The following is a 19,431-nucleotide window of genomic DNA, read 5'->3' on the forward strand; positions in this document are numbered from 1 at the left end:
AAAGTTTACAGTCTAATGCAACTGAAATTATATACTGAAAAGGACCTGTTTGTTAAGTCTCTCATCTTTCAGAATGAACATGTTAGTTTCAGTTCTTTCATAAGTAAATAACAGAACATTTAAAAGTTACATTCCCAAGTAAACTTTAACAGTTGGTGTCATGTCAGCCCAGATCATGCATTTAAGATGTAAGCTGCCCTGTGTGAGACAGTCTGACCATTGTGGCACAGAGTCTGACCTAAAAAATGGATTTACAGACTCTTAATGGATGCATGCAGCTTTTGAGCAAACTACAATGTAATTCTGCAAATACAAATTCACTGCACAATCATGTGTATGCGTGCATGTGGCTGTGTGCACGCGTGCGTGTGTGGCAATGGGGTTGTGAGTGAGAGAGAGAGAGAGTGTGAGAGAGAGAGAGAGAGAGAGTGTGAGAGTGAGAGAGAGAGAGTGAGTGTGAGAGAGAGAGAGAGAGAGAGAGAGAGAGTGTAAGAGAGTGTGTGTGAAGGAGTTCATTCTAAAAGATGAGAGACTTAAACAATCCAGATCTTTTTCAATATATAATTTCAGTTACATCACACTGTAAACTTTTGCTATAAATTCTGTGTCTTACAATTTTATACTCCATAACCACCTGAAGAAGCAGTGCTCTAAAAATAAACCTGTTGGACTATAGCCTGGTGTTGTGATTTTTAACTCTGTACACCCCAGTCCAACACCAGCATCCCCAAATCAGGGGAATGGAGGGGGAGAAAAGTAGCACATGCTTTATAATCAGCACTATGTCAATTTTCAAATTTAAACTTAAGAATCAGATTCTAGTTGCAGTAACACATTAGAAATTGAGTGGTTAAAATCTTCCAGCTTTGTGTACTTTTTGGAAACACATGAAATATGACTAGCAGTCAATGAAAAGTGCGTTTAGGTGGATGGATTGTGTGTAGAAGTGTGTGTCAGTTATTTTAAAAACAAAAGCTTATTGCTAACGTATGTATGGTGTCTTGCTCCAATTTACACAGTGCGTTGATCAATAAATTAATCTTTTCCTTTTGTGACGTGGCTTGAAGTTTAATGGAAAGTTGTTGATTGAGAATATTGATAAATTCTTCCAATTCTGCTTCTGGCTAAGTGAATATATATCATGTTTAAAACAAATACAAAAGGTATTTGTACTGTAAGAATGTGCCACTTAATTGCATTAGTGGGAATGAAAAGGTCACCCATAAAAAACAAAGAGTAGCCCCAAAAATCAAAAAACTAATTGCCCCAAAAAAACCTCAGAGAGCCATCAAGAAAAAATAGTTATACCCTGAAAATGCAGAAATTTCATTTCATCTCTGTAATTCAGCACTCTTTGTTCATGTTTGGATCAAGATTGAAGTGAGGTTTGAATCTTCACAGAACCAAACAAAGCACCAGTAAACAAGTTATTTGTTGAGTACTTGCTACTCACTTCAAAGCATAGTCAAAACAACTTTTCTTCACAATGCTGATAATCGCACAATGGTGTGGTAACAGACCAGACTGGACTTATTTAGAAAGGACATATCCAGATAATAGGAAGCGTCATCTAGACTTGAAATGTTAGCATGCTCTCTCTCCATGGATGCGCTGCAATTCCTAGAATTTTGTGTTTGTAATGCTCCCATTCTGTTGAGCAGATGCCAACTGTTGTAGCTGTACTGGAATACTTTGGCTATAAATTGCAGTTGGTTCCAGAGTTTGTGTCTTCAGCACCCATCAAGGATGTTGACCAGACCTACAGTTTTTGCTTTATGTAGTACATATAGCATTTTGTAATGTCACAGAGTGAACTTTATTGACTGAAGGGTAGCTTCTATGATGATATTGACTTTGGAAACAGCCATTGCAAATCATCCACTCAACTACTGCTAATGACTGCAACTTTCTAACTTGTCTTTTTCAAGTGGTGGGCTGTGCCATTGGTGCCAATGTAGATGTTCATGGACCCACTTTTCATGCCCGCTCCTCCGCCCTTGAGCCCCACCCCTCCAACCGCGACCAAGACAGAACCCCACTGGTTCTCACCTACCACCCCACCAACCTCCATATACAGCGCATCATCCACCGTCATTTCCGCCACCTCCAAACGGACCCCACCATCAGGGATATATTTCCCTCCCCTCCCCTATCAGCGTTCCGCAAAGACCACTCCCTTCACGACTCCCTCGTCAGATCCACACCCCCCACCAACCCAACCTCCACTCCCGGCACCTTCCCCTGCAACCGCAGGAAATGCAAAACTTGCGCCCACACCTCCTCCCTTACTTCTCTCCAAGGCCCCATGGGATCCTTCCATATCCGCCACAAATTCACCTGCACCTCCACACACATCATCTATTGCATCCGCTGCACCCGACGTGGCCTCCTCTATATTGGGAAGACCGGCCGCCTACTTGCGGAACGCTTCAGGGAACAACTCTGGGACGCCCGGACCAACCAACCCAACCACCCCGCGGCTCAACACTAACTCTCCCTCCCACTCCACCGAGGACATGCAGGTCCTTGGACTCCTCCATCGCCAGAACATAACAACACGACGGTTGGAGGAAGAGCGCCTCATCTTCTGCCTGGGAACCCTCCAACCACAAGGGATGAACTCAGATTTCTCCAGTTTCCTCATTTCCCCTCCCCCCACCTTGTCTCAGTCGATGCCCTCGAACTCAGCACCGCCCTCCTAACCTGCAATCTTCTTCCTGACCTCTCCGCCCCCACCCCATCCCGGCCTATCACCCTCACCTTGACCTCCTTCCACCTATCACATCTCCATCGCCCCTCCCCCAAGTCCCTCCTCCCTACCTTTTATCTTAGCCTGCCTGGCACACTCTCCTCATTCCTGATGAAGGGCTCTGGCCCGAAACGTCGAATTTCCTGTTCCTTGGATGCTGCCTAACCTGCTGTGCTTTAACCAGCAACACATTTTCAGCTCTGATCTCCAGCATCTGCAGAGCTCACTTTTTACTAGTTGTTTAACATATCCCATCATCATGTTTGCAGGAGACTACACCATATAGTTTTCATCTGATTTATAGGTTGTGGATCTGCATTGCTCTGCATATAACATGAAGCTTGCACTGTTAAGCATGCATGAAGTCATAGATATTCCTTTGCCAGGTTGGTACCTCATTTTTAAAGTGTGCTCATCACTGCTCCTAGCATGCTGCTTTACATATCTCATTGAACTAGGGTTGAACCTATTGCTTAATGGTAATGGTTGAGTGAGGAATATAGATTGTGGGGTACAATAAGTCTGATGTTGCAGTGTGCCTCCTGTTTTAGCTGCTTCATCTATTCTGAATCTATCCTACTTCATACAGAGGTTCAGCCAGTCCTCAGTTTGAAGTTGGGATGATTTCTCCATACGTAGTGCAATGGTTACACCTGTCAATTCTGTCATGTAAAGATGCATGCAACAGGTAAATTGGGGAGGATAAAACTAAGTCGGCCATCATGTTGGTTCAATGATTCTCTCACCATCTGTTGCAAGTGGAGTCTGGCAAATACATCCTCAGGATATAGTCAGCTTGGTCATGAGTAGTATTACCAAACTATCCTTGGTGATGAATCTCACACTCTGTGCCTTTGTTACTTTCAGTGCGTCATTTAACTGATTTTCAATTTGGGGGAGAAATGATTCTTCAGCTGAGGCAAGGGAATTTGTAGTAATTAATAGTAGTTTTCCTTCTTCATATTTGGTTTGGAACGATGAGACCATAGGGGTCCAAGTCAAAATTAAAAACACGCAGACCAACTCCCATCAGACTGTCCATTATGAAGTGTTAATGGAGGATTCTAGAATGTTTGCTGAAAGACACAATCCTCATTTTGACTCCTGTGTAACAATGCCTTGGGACAATTATCTCAATTTTGTGTTTACAAATGCCAAGTTTGAGAGAGGACAACTTTGCAGGGTCAAAATACTAAGTGTGCACTGTCTTGTAAAATGCCTTAGTCAATGCCAGGAGATCCAGTTTTATTCTTATTTGACATTTCGGCAGCAGTTTGATATAAGTGAGGCTATTTCAAACAGCAAATAATAGGCAATCACATTTGACTTCAAGCCAAGAACAATGTTATACAGACGAAATCAGGGGTTGGAAACAGCTTTTCATCCCATATTTAGATTACACAGCTATCCTGATGGGATCAGAACTCCTGTCTCTTGATAGTTAATCCAAACCTCTGAATTACCAGTCCAATAATAATGTTTTTAGTACGACTGAAACAAAACACGTACTTGAAAACAAATAACACGCACAGACATTACATCTGTTTCAACGCATGGGTAATATCCATTCACTGCTTCATTTCTCCAGCCAATGGCCCACCCAGAGTCAACCAGCCTCATTTAAAATTTAAACAAAGTTCAGTAGTTGACTGTCAATCAACATTAATTGATGCAGCCTCCATAGCAACACTCTGCAGATCAGAACCAACTAATCCACACTTTCCTCTCTCACAGGATAAATGTTAATTTATCCCCTTGAATTTGTAATCTTGTTAATTGTCCTGATAAAAGCCAGATAAAATAGATCCTTTGTTAGCAATACTCAACTTCTGTACCACCAAACGATTAGAGTTATGACCCTATACACCTCTCCAAGACAAGAGGGTGACGCCATGATATTGCTGGATTAAAAATGGCAACAGTCTTGAATTCGACAGACTGGAGGCAGATTCCCTAATTTTAGACCGTATATGTTATAGGAAGAATTAAGTCATTCTGCCCATCAGGTCTGCTCTGCCAGTCAATCGTGGTTGATATGTATTTCAAGTCCATTCTCCAGCCTTGTCCCTGTAACCTTTGATTCCCTTATCAATTGAGAACCTCTCTATCTCAATCTTAAATACACACAATGACTGAGCCTTCTGTGGAAATGAATCTGACAGAATAACCACACTCTAGCTGAAGAAATTCCTCCTTATCTCAGTTCTCAAGGTCTTTCTTTTCACTCTGAAGTTGTGCCCTCAGGTCCTAGTTTCTTCTACCAGTGGAAACATCTTCGCCACGTCCACTCTATCCAGCCTCTCAGCATTCTGTAAGTTTCGTGACATCCTTCCTTCTCCTTCTAAACTACATCAAGTAAGGATCCAGAATCATTCTTAAAAAACACCATTGGACCTCTTCCAAAGCCACATATCCTCTCTTTAATATGGACCCCAAAACTGCTCACAATATTTCCAATGTGGTCTGACCATAGCCTTATATAGCCTCAACCATATATCCCTGCTCTTGTATTCTAATCCTCTCAAAATGAATGATAAGATTGCATTTGCTTTCATATCCGCAAGTGAAACGGTATGTCAACCTTAACAGAATCCTAAACTAGGTCTCCTAAGTCTGTGTTTCTTCATTTACAAACTAGTCTGTGCTTCTATTCTTCCTACAAAAGTGCATAATTTCATATTTACCTATTTTGTATTTCATTTTCCACTTCTTTACCTTTTCTCTTAGCCTGTCAAGTTCTTCTCCAGCCTCACCAGCTCATCAACACAAACTGTCCCTCCACCTATCATTGTTTCATCTGCAAACTAAGCAACAATGCCTTCAGTTTCTTTGTCCAGATCATTCATGTATAATTTAAATAGTTGGGTTTCCAACATTGAACTCCACTGGCACTCTGAAAAGACTCATTTAAGTCATCTTATAGACATTCCACAAATTCCTTTTCTTGGGATCCACTACCAACTTGACTGCCCCAGTCCACCTGCATATTGGCATATTGAGTTCTCCCATGCTTCAATAGTGCCTTTCTTGCCTTCTGATTTATTTTCTATCCAGCAACCCAATTACTGCTGTTCCTAGTTCCCATCAGGGTCATTTTTTTCTTTTTTCCAACTCTACCCACTTAGGTATTTGTATTTTTAACTCCTGCCATTTAAGCAACAAGGGTAGCACTGCCTCCATTATATTCCCCATGCCATTAACAGAATAAATGCATTTAACAAGTTTTTTTTAAGACTTCCTATTGGACTAGATTAAACCTCTTTATTGCATTAAAACATGCATTTTTCACTGATGAGTTATCATGAATGGTTCAATTTTCCGAGTTTGGCAACTTCTCATAAACAAAGGAACGTTACATTAAGAGGACAAAATTCATTATATGATTCATTATATTTGGTGTATTGTTAATTTTGTTTAATTACAAGTAATAATTGACTCTTCAAATATCAATTTCCAGCCAATATTTTGAGCACATTTTTTCGATTACAAGTTACAAATTCAATTATATTTGAGTTGGATCATTGGGTATAAAATTATAAAACGTATTGCAGAACTTAATTATTTTCATAACAAGGTTTGCTTATCACTCTGTAACCTAACAGTTTGAGTCATAGAGATGTACAGCATGGAAACACATCCTTCAGTCCAACCCGTCCACGCCGACCAGATATCCCAACCCAATCTAGTCCCACCTGCCAGCACCCGGCCCATATCCCTCCAAACCCTTCCTATTCATATACCCATCCAAATGCCTCTTAAATGTTGCAATTGTACCAGCCTTCACCACATCCTCTAGCAGCTCATTCCATCTGCGTGAAAAGGTTGCCCCTTAGGTCTCTTTTATATCTTTCCCCTCTCACCCTAAACATATGCCCTCTAGTTCTGGACTCCCCAATCCCAGGGAAAAGACTGTCTATTTATCCTATCCATGCCCCTCAATTTTGCAAACCTCTATAAGGTCACCCCTTAGCCTCCAACGCTCTAGGGAAAACAGCTCCAGCCTATTCAGCCTCTTCCTATAGCTCAAATCCTCCAACCCTGGCAACATCCTTGTAAATCTTTTCTGAACCCTTTCAAGTTTCACAACATCTTTCCAATAGGAAGGAGACCAGAATTGCAATATTCCAACAGTGGCCTAACCAATGTCCCGTACAGCTGCAACTCGTGTATTCAATACCCTGACCGATAAAGAAAAGCATACCAAACGCCTTCTTCACTATCCTACCTACCTGCGACTCCACTTTCAAGGAGCTACGAACCTGCACTCCAAGGTCACTTTGTTCAGCAACACTCCCTAGGACCTTACCATTAAGTGTATAAGTCCTGCTAAGACTTGCTTTCCCAAAATGCAGCACCTCGCATTTATCTGAATTAAACTCCATCTGCCACTTCTCAGCCCATTTGGTCCAAATCTGTTGTAATCTGAGGTAACCCTATTCGCGTTCAATTTTCAGCTCTTGAACACTGGCAGTATCGCAGTGCTAAGATTAAAGTAAATAAGGCAGTCCTACACTTCCTTGTCATTTGAAGCTAACTGTCAAATGTACATGCATTGCCATCATACAGAATCTTTTAGTCTGGAGCATGTAAACAATCATCTACCTTTTCTCTCTTCCTTGTTCAAAATGTCAGCTGGGAAAAGTACTATTAGAAATAATCTAGTTTTGAAGTGTCAGATGTCTGTAAACTTTTTGTATCTTTTTACAAGGTTTCATGGGCAAAAAACATGCAGGGATGCAATTTATGAATTCACAAATGTAACTTAGCACCATAACTGCAAGCACTTCTGTAAATTGTTAGCTACACAATAGTTACTGTACAAGCAAATTGTATGCACAAATGTAAATGCTCAAAGCATATTCAAGGGATGCAGACCAAAACTGCTGAAAGTTTTAATTTATACAGTGGATGACGTAATACAAAACTAATAGGTAGGTGAAACTTCAAAAAGATAAAGTATTCAGCTAACACCAATTATGAAAACAAAAACGCAAGCGGTTGAACTTCCTTTAGAACCTAAATAATTATACCCATATATTAATTTCTTAAATACTATTCACTTCATGGGCAGTTAAATTTTGGGCCTTTTCAGCAGGTCGCAGATGCCATTACAGGTAAAAACAATGACTGCAGATGCTGGAAACCAGATTTTGGATTAGTGGTGCTGGAAGAGCACAGCAGTTCAGGCAGCATCCAAAGAACAGCAAAAATCGATATTTCGGGCAAAAGCCCTTCATCAGGAATAAAGGCAGAGAGCCTGAAGTGTGGAGAGATGCTTCAGGCACTCTGCCTTTATTCCTGATGAAGGGCTTTTGCCTGAAACGTCGATTTTGCTGCTCTTCGGATGCTGTCTGAACTGCTGCGCTCTTCCAGCACCACTAATCCAAAAACGCAGATGCCATTATATCAATCATTGAAAAAATGCAAGTGTCAACCTTTTGACACTTTACAAATTACAATCGAGTTTTATCATTTAATATACTTTGAGCTGCTTGTGAGAAATTCTGCATGCTAATATAAAACTATGGAATGAACATTGAATTAAAGTCATCAGCTATATTTTATTTGCAACACTATCACGACAGTTAATATTGTGCATGAACATTATTAGCACTGCACAACAATTCTATACCATAGATTAACATGAGCTAAACAGAACAAAGCTCCTGCAAAGAATTCCTTAAAATATTTAATGCAAAGTGGCTCTAGGGTATTATATCAAGATCTTTGTGATATTAGCTACAATATAATGGTTAAAACCTACTCAAGCTTGCCACTGAAATTTAAAACATAATCTAAGCTTCAATTAGATTACACCCCTGTAATTATTTCTAGATAGCTATTCATTCCTATTTAATATTATAGAAATATCAAATCACAATATGCCATAGCATTGATTGTTCCCATTATAATATAATGTATAACATTAATTATACATACTGCCAATAATAATTTCTTATACCGATCCTTATTCTGGGAAAAAAGGAGTTTTCAATGTTTCACTCAGCAAATATGATTAATTTCACAACTACTTAATAAACAATGCAAAATATCTAAGGTGATACTAAAGTAAATTGACATTAAAAATCTCAGGCTTCCGTAGGAAAGACAATAAAAGACATGGTGCGGTATCAAAATAGATTGATAAACCATTAATTCTCATGTGAATAATGTGCTCATTATCTTATTCAGTGAAAATCTCAATGATTAATCACTTCACAATTCTTTTTCAGTACAAAGTCTGAAAACTGATCCACAAAAAGCATCAATAGTGTATACTTGTTGAATAGAAACAATTAGCTCTGGTATGAGTAAAGTCAAAAAGAAAACATTCAACTCAATACAGATTCATAAACTCAAAACCATTACTGTGCTGTCAAATCTAATAGAAGAGCTGTCTGAAGAGGTGAAAAGATTTTAAAAAAGGACAAAAATACAGTCATCAATAAGTTTAAAAACAATCCAATTACAATCGGTCTTTGCTGTTTGGCCTAATAGAAGAGCACACCTTTTTTGCATCTGGTATTAGCTAGTAGACATGGCTATAGAATCTCCATCCGTTTTCCTGACAAAGCTGTGGCAATTCCAAGCTGTAATTGAAATTCCATTAATCTGATGTACCCAGATTCGATACAGAAAAATCAAAACCTCATCCAGTGCTTTATCTGCTCACAATAACCTACCAGTGAACTCTCCCTGTTAGCAAGGAGCAAGTTATGATTTCACAATCAATCAAGCTTGCGGCCAGCCAAAAGGCAGATTGGTAACGGAGAGCCTGGCATTTATTTTTTAGGCTTTGTCAGTTTCTGTAGGGGAGCATAGGCTAGGGAGTCCATGTATTACCCTCCTTTGCTGTGATTTAATTGCTGCCAGCAATCAAGAGAAGAAGTGCCAGTGAAGTGTGTGTGAATTACATTAGAAGATATAACGGATGTTTCTTTCCTACAGTACCTAATAAACCATAAAGAAACCCAAACACATATGGCTTGAGGGAATAACTAGAAAATTAGGTGGTCATTTGGGAATTGAGTGAACTTTTGAACTAGAAAGACTCAGACAAAGATTGAAAGAGAAAACCAGACACAGAAATAAAGAGAACAAAACGGGTGTAAGTTTTTGACCTTCACAGTACCTCAAAAATAATATCAACATATCAAAAATAATCTATTGCTTGAGAAGTTTATAATTTATAAAGCTACAATATTTTGTCTGAATGCTGAGCTATATTAAAGGGCGAATGTACAGATCTTACATAATTTGATTTGTATAAAGCTCTTCATGTGACCTCAACCTAATTGAGCTATTAATATATGCTTCCAAATACCTGGGGGGAGGAACTAGGTGATGCCCTTTACAAATAGAACAATTCGAGAAGCACAAATGTCTTTCATGTCTCATCCATAGGGATGGAAACAAATACTATATTTTGAATAGATGCACATAGGCAAGCAACTATATTAGAAATTACAGGCAGTGTGTCTTGGGTACTAGCATTCTACAAATTTATACTCATCTCAGATGTAAAAGCAATGGAGTGTACAGTTATGCTTCAAGGTTTTGATCAAGGCAATGCTTAAACTGCTAAATCCCAAATGGGAGAATATATGTATGTGAGAAGAGGAGAGAAAAAGAGAATCCAGGCGGTGAACGGAGGCCATTAAAATATCATATTGGGTAACATGCTTTAGCATTTAAATTGCTACAATTTGAATAGAGTTATGATGCAAACTATAGTGTTGTGTGTCTGGGATGAAGGCTATATATAGTTAGGAGATGGAAATGCAAAAGAAGGGCCACAGACTTCCTCATAATTGACTCAGGCATGTTCAATCTTGGTCGCAAATACAAAGCTGCAGAAATTTGATGCTTTAGCAGATCTTCAACACAGTACAAATATAACTGTTATTTTCCTTTAGAAGTATTAGAATGATCATTCAGGATCCAAAGGAAATTTAAAGTATAGATGCCATTTTCAGTATATTTACAAGTTGACCAGAAGAGATCATGATAATTGGAGATAATAAATTATGTCCATATTTGGTATCTGTCATGTGTGGTTATTTGCAGTTCTACTTCTCAGTATTAATACAAGATAGAAATGCACCATTGTGAAATTATTTACGAAGGATTTATTTTTTTAAAATTGCAATGGAGCTAAAATATTCTAATTATGAAACTGGAAACCATACATTTAAAGACCAATATCTGCTTTTACTTTAAATGGCATTGCAGGAATCAGCTGAATGTTTACTAAAAGTACTTGTATTATATTTGTATGAGTTAAATTCAACAGTTAAAATATCATTTGGTTTTAACTAAGTTACAAAATTAAGGATCAGCTAGCTCGGATTCAAAAACCAAAGACAAAAATAGTCTTTTGATTAAGACTGAACATTTCAGACTTCACTCTGACATTGTCTACATAAGTATATTTTATCTTTTAATAACCATATTGTACATGCATTTCTTTCAAATTAGACTACTGTAGTCACTGCACATAAAAGTACCCTCTTTTATATTGACAAGACCAAGCACAGACTTGGTGATTGCATTGAAGAATACCTTTCACTTCTCTCTCCTTCATCACCATTAACAATGTTCCTTCACCACCACTGGCAACCCCTTTGCCTTTTGGTCTAAGCACCCTCGATGTTTGTTTTACACACTCCTCCTCCTGCATTATCAATTTCATAAAAAATCATTTTTGAAGACCTTTTGGTTCTAAAGAACAGCCACGACAGACCAGAAACATTATATCTGTATCTCTGCCACATATATTGCTAAACATGCTGCGTTTCTTCAGCGCTTTGTTTTTCACTGCTATATTCATGTATGTTTCTAACCAGAAAAGAAAGTTTCCAAGGATAATTCCACAACAGAACAAGATGCCAAAGGTAACAGTCATAGCAGCATCACCTAAAACCTTCAAAACCAACCTTTAGATGATCTCCATATGCAAGTTTTCATCAACAGACTACCATTTCAGAGGAGAGGCGTGTCTGGAATGGTCATTGTTATCCATATAAATGTTGACAAAATATAGAGATTAGTCCATAATGCTGAAGTACTAACACATGCTTAAAATTACTTACTCTACTCCAGTTAGAAGTAGTTCATTATCCAGAAACATTTAAAAACATATATTGCCACTTACAACATCGTAAGTTTTTAAAATATAGATTTATCTGTATTAATTTGATCATTTTCACATCAATAAATAGAATGATAGACTAACAATAGAGAAATATACTATTTCATCTGTTATGCCTTTGTGGGATCTTTGAAAGAGGTATGCAATTCACTGGTACATCTCAGCCTTATCCCCATAATCATGTAAAATTAGTCCCCTTCAAATGTAGGTCTAATTGTCTTTTGCAAGTTATTCCACTGATTCGACCACACGTTCAGGTCATACATGTCAAGTTTTACCTTAAGAGAATTTGCATTTCACCTTTATCACTTTTGGTAATAACTTTAATTTTATGACCTCTGGTTACTGACAATTTCCATAGGAAACATTTTCTTCCCTCCCTGCTCTATCAAAAAGCCTCATCTAGTAAACTTGAATAGACCTTAACTGCTCTGAGGAAAATAATCTCTCTACTTAACTGAACTCTTCCATTCATCGTATCATCCCCTGCCTGAAGCATCAGCAGACGAGACAAGGAGCTGCTTTCAGGCAAAACACATATGGAATAGAATCATCCTCGATATTCACTCCAAGAAATTAGCATCCTACCAAAGATTGTCATCCAGAATTGTACAAAACTCCAACTTTGAATTTACTGATGATTTGTAAAGGAATTGTGAATGCGTGTTCCAGATCCCTCTGCTCCTGCACCCCTTTCAAAATCGTACCATGTACAATACAATGCCTTCTCACGATTTTTCTCCATTTCACGTAGCCAGATTAAATTGCATCTGCCCCATGCCTGCTCATTCTACAAGTCTATTTTCTTTGACATCTATTTTTTAGATAATTGCTACATTGCCAAACCTCTAAATTGAACTGTCTATACTCAAATTCAAATTCAATGATCCTAATATCACCTTTGGGGGAACCGCATTATGTACATTTCAGCAGTCAGAACACATGCTTACTATTACCTTCTATGCTTTAGCAAGTTAACATTCAAGTTATCACATGGCAAGTGTACTTACCATCACATGATACTTCCATTTTTCAAATAAATCTGCTACTTGACACATTGTCAAATGCTTTTTGGAACATCAGATCTACAACCACAACACTATTTTTTATCAATCCTCGCTATTACTTCAGAGTACACATATTAGGCTAGTCAAAGATGAGTTACAGTCAACAAATCCATGCTGGCTATCCTCTTTTTTACACTTTTCCAAGTGAGAATTAATTTTGTGCTTATAGACTTTACAGTTTTCCCAGCATTGGCTTGTGGTTACCAAGTGTATTCCTCCTTTTTTGAACACAAAATATCAGAGGATGAAAAGATCGTAGTCTTTTATCTCCACCCTAAATTTATATTAAGGATACAAAACCACTACAAATTTGACTATTCCATCTAAAATAAACTAGCACTATATTTGAAGATAATAAATATGAGCTAAACACAAATAGACGTTTGTACAAATTTAGAGTTCAGTACATAACTTGAGTTCTTTTTCAATGTTTGAAATATATCTAGCTTCTTTTCAATGACTATCACAATAAGCCAGATACAATGCCTGCACTGAAATCAATGTCATAGATTCAAGAGCGATCACTGAATGTATAGTGGGACGAATTGCATTTCAGAGCAAAGGATATACAAATCTTTAATGCATAGATTTATATATAGAAGAACATAATTTCTTTGTTCCACAGTAACACTTTTAAATTCAACATTAAATAGCTGCAAGTGACCGAGACTTACGACAAGAACAGATACACTGATTTGTACACTATTTGCAAAATCAATTATTTGCAGAAGTCATCATGGTTTGGATTTCGAGTAGCTTTGAAGTTGAGCATCAGACCCACATACCTAATTTTACTGGTTGCATTCGGTTATCATCTCGACTTTAGAATTTTATAGCAGAATGTTGTGACAAAAAAAAAATTAGTAGTTCAATTGTTAAGTGCCTCACATGGCTACAAATAATTAAAAACTTTGCGGTGTTATTTTCTATGTAAAATAACCATTACATCAAAGAATACAACAAAGTAATAGACACAAACAAATGAAAATTAGAAGTTGACCAATTTGTGTGCAGTTTTGCTTCTGTTATATCTTGTTTAAATGCAACTCCTCAGGAAGATTTTATGAATAAACATTTGTATGTGAATCCTTACTTATTTAAAGTTTACATTGGAGAATCGTGGAAAATGCAGATATGCTATTGAAATACACATTCGCAGCAGGTTGGTTATGTGATATGAATCAGCTAGGAAGAGACCAAGCCCATATGCATCTAATATTAAGATGCACACAACTGAATATTATATTTTGAGCATTATGAGCAGACAGAAACTTTAATTCAACATATGCACTTTCATTCAGAGTAGGGGCCTATATTTCAATTGTTGGTTTATGTACAGTTGGAACGCAAAAGCACTCAATTGAATTTTTGAGGACGCAGAGCGGTAGACATTGTTTACATGGATTTTAGTAAAACCTTTGACAAGGTTTCACATGGTTGACTAATTAGTAAAGTTAGATCACATGGGTTTCAGTGTGAGCTTGCCAACTGGATACAAAATTGGCTGGATGATAGGAGACAGGATGGTGGTGGAGGGTTGCATTTCAGTCTGGAGGCCTGTGATCAGCAGGGATCAATACTGGGTCACTTCTGTTTGTCATTTATAAAAACAATTTGGATGAGAATTCAGGAGGTATGGTTAGTAAGCTTGCAGATTACACCAAGGTTGTATAGTAGACAGTAAAGAAGGGTTTTCGAAGATGACAAAAAAACCTTGATCATTTGGATCAGTGGAAGTGGCAGAGGGAGGATAGTTTGGTTAAACGTGAAGTGTTGCATTTTCATAAAACAAAGAAAGGGAGGACTTGTACAATGAATTGGAAGATCCTAGGTGGTGGTGTAGTACAGAGGGACCTGGGGCTTCAGATACATAATTCTTTGAAATTTGCATCACAGGTAGGCAGGGTAGTTAAGGCAACATTTAGCGTGCTTGCCTTCGTTGTTCAGACCTTTGAGTAAAGGAGTTGGTACATTATGTTGAGTTTGTACAAGATGCTGGTGAGGCTTTTTCTGGATTATGGTGTACAGTTCTGCTCACCGTCCTAGAGGAAGGATATTATTAAACTGGGTACAGTTCAGAAATGATTTACCAGGATGTTTCCAAGATTGAAGGGTTTGACTTATAAAGATAGGGATTTTTATCACTGGAGCATAGAGGTTGAGGGGTGACCTTAAAAAGAGGTTTATAAAAGTCACGAGAGGCATTGATAAGGTGAATAGCAAGGATCTTTTCCCTAAAGTGGGGAGTTCAAAACTAGCGGCCATGGCTTTTAAAGCAAAAGGAGAAAGCTTCAAAAAGAATCAGGGGCAACACTTTTACACAGAGTGGTTCATATGTGGAATGAGCTATGACAGGAAGTGGTGGATGCAGGTACAATTGCAAAATTTTAAGACATTTGGATAAGTACATGAATAGGAAGCGTTTGGAGGGATATGAGCCAAATGTACGCAAATGGGACTAGTTTAGGTTGGGAATATGTTTGGCATGGACTAATTGGACTGGACGGTCTGTTTCCATGCCCTATGAAACTAATATATTAACATTCATTTACATTTATGGCGCTATTCCTCACAAAAACATAATCCTACTAAACGTTTCAAGTCAGCAAGAACTACAGATTTTATAAACAGGAATTAAAGTCACGTTCAATTGCAACTAACTATGAATTATGAGCTTTTATTTTGAATCAAGTGTAATCTTTGCTGAAGATCTTATAATCAGCTTCAGTTGAAACAATCAGTATAAAGTTCAAGCAATTTTCAGACTATGTATAAAACTATAGGCTAAAATTTAAGTTTAATTTTAAAAATACATTTCGGGTCAGTATTGTAATGTTGACAACAGGAAATTTCAAAATCAATAAAACTGCAACATCTATATTTAAGGTAATATTAGGGGGAGGAGAATGAGGAAAACGAACTTGTACTGAAGTCTTGGCAACAAATAAAATTATTAATCACTGTTAGCCCTAAACTGAACTAGATTTTATAGACAAATATATTCAGCTACTTTCAATTGTGAAAACTTAGGAAACACATTAGACAAATATTGCAATGAGTTGCTAAAATGCTACTATCCAACTGATTTCTGAGAGACATGCTTTATTTCTGTAACTCATCCCAAAAAGACTAAACATCTCAATTTAAAATACAGTACCTTCTTAAGGTTTATTTTTCTTTAGTTTACGCATTCTTTGAAAAAGCAATTTTTACTGAATAAAAAATTCTGTGGAAGGGATATTGTAACACCACATTTAATTTTCATTTAAGAAATGAGAGTCAGGGATCAGCAACTGATACAAAATAAACTGTAGGATAGAGACAGTTGTATATGTAATCTGTGATATCTGTAACCAAAGTAAATTATCAAGTTGCAACATCATTGTTTGCTTTATTTAACTGAGTCCCTAGCAAGCTTTCCAATTATACAAAATACCAGTTATATTACTATGTAAAACAGTATTATTGGATATATTAAAATATTCATTCAGTTTAATGTCATTTTTCAGCAATCTGCATGTTTAGCTTGCAAGATTTGCACTCTGGTTAAGATGGAATATGCGTATCTTAATAAGAGAGTAAAATATTTCTGGAGTAATTCAATGAAAATCACAACATGGGGCAGCACAGTGGCTCAGTGGTTTGCACTGCTGTCTCACAATGACAGGTATCTGGATTAAATTCCAGCCTTGGGCATCTGTCTGTGTGGGGTTTACACACTATTCCTGTGTCTATGTGGGTTTCCTCCAGGTGTTCCAGTTTCCTCCTGCAGTCCAAAGATATGCAGGTTAGCTGGAGTGGCCATGCTAAAATTTCCCATAGTATCCAGGGATGTGCAGGCTAGGTGGATTAGCCATGAAATGCAGGACTACAGCAATAGGTTAAGGAGTTGGGTCTGTGTGGAATATTCGTCAGGGGGTGGGTGTAGATTCAACGGGGCAAGTGATCTGTTTCCACACCATAGGGATTCTATGATTCTATGACATCATAACTCTCAACAAAATGTGGTCTGCGATGTAGCCTTGCATTATAATTGAACTGTCTTAATAAATTGTTGTTGTGTGAAGGATCTGTCTTAATCAATTAATCCCTGCTGTGTAGAATAGCTGCTTATTTAAAGAAAGATACTGAAAGTCTGAATTTTCTCAATTAGGGTACATAACACTTCTGAAACTACAAACTGCATTCTCAGTGCTAATTTTTGTAATGTTTCAGCCTAATAGAAAGAAATATGCATTACAAATTAAACTTTTTACTTTTTAACAACTGATACTGTCTAATCTTGAAAAGTACATTTGAACCAGAGGTTCATATTAAGACCAAGTTCTTACGTTTTTGCAATGCAACTATTTTTCTCAGTTGTATAAACCTTGAGTACCACTAGAGAGAGCTCTTCAATTCCACATAGCTGCCTTCCAACAGGGACCCAATTTAATTTCACTTTAAAATTGTTAGCTTATTCGGTTTCCTCAGGAACTTTTTCAAACTGGAGTCCCATTTTTCATTGACTGTCAATAGCAGATCGTACAAAGATCCACAATAACACATACCATCAGCTGCAGATTCATCATGATTATCACAACGTTCAGATGCTAGTGAAATACTATCTTCCACAGGTTCTTCACAGCTGTCAGAATCATCCGATCCTCCTACAAAATAATTAAAAATTTAAGCGTAGTTAACATTCTGTGTTAATATGCACAGGAGAATTGTTCATTAATATTTAATAAAATTCAATTTAGTGTAACATTAAAATTAATCGATATAGCAGATTTATTTCATGAAGGCAAATAAGGAGTTAAGAGCAATACTTGTGCACACTCTCATTAGGCAAATAGCAATCCTTTCTACTGAATTTGTTCTTGAAATGTGACAGGTTGCATTTGTTGCCCAGTAGCTACTGATTCCAACTGCAAAGAATAAAACATAGAAAGAAACAATACAATTTCGCCGTCCTTTCCTGTCCTAAATGGGATGCTACAGAACTTGTTTTGAGGCAGTTTTCTAACTGTCCTATTTGCATGCAAACAAAATGGAACAACCTAGAAAGACATATGCCACTGGGTGTCTAAATCATCTGACTGTTACAGGTTGGAGGTCCATGCTAACATGCATATTAGAGTCCTGGACATAAATACAACTCAGATTGGCATGTTAGGTCAGACTGTGCGCCATGCAAGTTCCGTGGATGACAAGGCTGAGAAGTTACTAAAGATAAGTGTTCAAATATTATTTCTGATTCTTCAACTCGGCAGCTGTGACCCCTGCCTCTACAACACTTGTCTTTCTGACAAAGGTTAGCACCTTACAGCTTGCCTGCCAAATTTAAATGAGGGCAGGTTCACAGAATTGTAAGGCCCCCTTTGCCAGCAAGATCCTAAATCAACTTCCCACACCCACCTCATCCCCAAAACTAATAATCAACAAGATTTACAGTGAAAAGTAAATTTTGAAAATATTCAAACAAAACTTCTCCAAACATATTGCAAAAACAAGAAATTTGCGGAACCTACCTTCAAAAATGACACTGAGTTTTCAGACAAGGAGGTAATTTCCATTATTTGGGAGCTCAATGAAATACTACATGCATTTTTGTCAGAGAGAAAATTAAAAGGACATGTGGCGGCATGGTGCCTCAGCAGTTGACACTGCTGTCTCACAGTTCCAAGGCTGGATCCCAGCCTTAGTGACTGTCTGTGTGGAATTTTCGGGTTCTCCCCTTGTCAGCAGGAGTTTCTGCCGAGTGTCCCTGTGGTTTCCTCCCACGTTCCAAAGATGTGTAGGCTAGGTGGATTGGCCATGGTAAATGTAGGGTTACGGGGAAGTGGGGGGGTGGTGGTGGTGCTGGTTCTGGGTGGGATTGCATCTCTTTGGATTGCAGTCTCTTCCCACACTAAGGTTTCTATGATTCTATGCGATCAACCTGCGTAATGCCTTCACAGGCAGGCAGGTTGTTTTAAATTGAATGCAGAAGCAGAGGACACAAGTACAAATTTACAGAAATAGTTTTCCCTACTTAATAGTGAATATGAAAAAGGATCTAATTAAAGGTAGTTTATGTTACATTGCCATTATAGAATAAATAAGCATGAATCTAAAGTTACAGACCTGCCAGAGATAGAACGAAGTCTCACACACTTGATTCTAGTGCTAGTTTAAATAAGATAGTATGAAGCACCATTGTTAACTCTAAGATTAAACTGAGAAGCACATTTACATAAATACACCTTTACACTGATATTTATTTTCTAGGTTACTTTGAAAATGTGTAAAGTATCATCTCCCATGATGGGTTTTCTCCAATTATTCTCTCCTGCAGGAGATTAAATAAAGTTGGTACAGTTTAAGGAAAAGCAAATCTACATCTGTATGTAACCATCAGAAATTACTGCAACACCAGGATCCAACAGTAGCAAATGCTACGCTGGTAAGAAACAAGTTCAAAGCTTAACAAAAGCATACCT

General features: G+C 37.7%; 1 protein-coding gene across 2 annotated transcripts in view; it reads right to left on the reverse strand.

The window, feature by feature from the left end:
- skap2 (src kinase associated phosphoprotein 2) overlaps positions 1-19,431 on the reverse strand; it is a 264,520-nt gene that overhangs the window by 210,620 nt on the left and 34,469 nt on the right. For both annotated transcript variants that reach the window (XM_060825348.1, XM_060825347.1), the window contains exon 4: positions 17,518-17,616. In XM_060825348.1, coding sequence (XP_060681331.1) covers positions 17,518-17,616 — 99 coding nt within the window. The remainder of the gene's footprint in view (positions 1-17,517; positions 17,617-19,431) is intronic.

Source organism: Hemiscyllium ocellatum, chromosome 5 (assembly GCF_020745735.1).
Source record: "Hemiscyllium ocellatum isolate sHemOce1 chromosome 5, sHemOce1.pat.X.cur, whole genome shotgun sequence".
NCBI lineage: Eukaryota > Metazoa > Chordata > Chondrichthyes > Orectolobiformes > Hemiscylliidae > Hemiscyllium > Hemiscyllium ocellatum.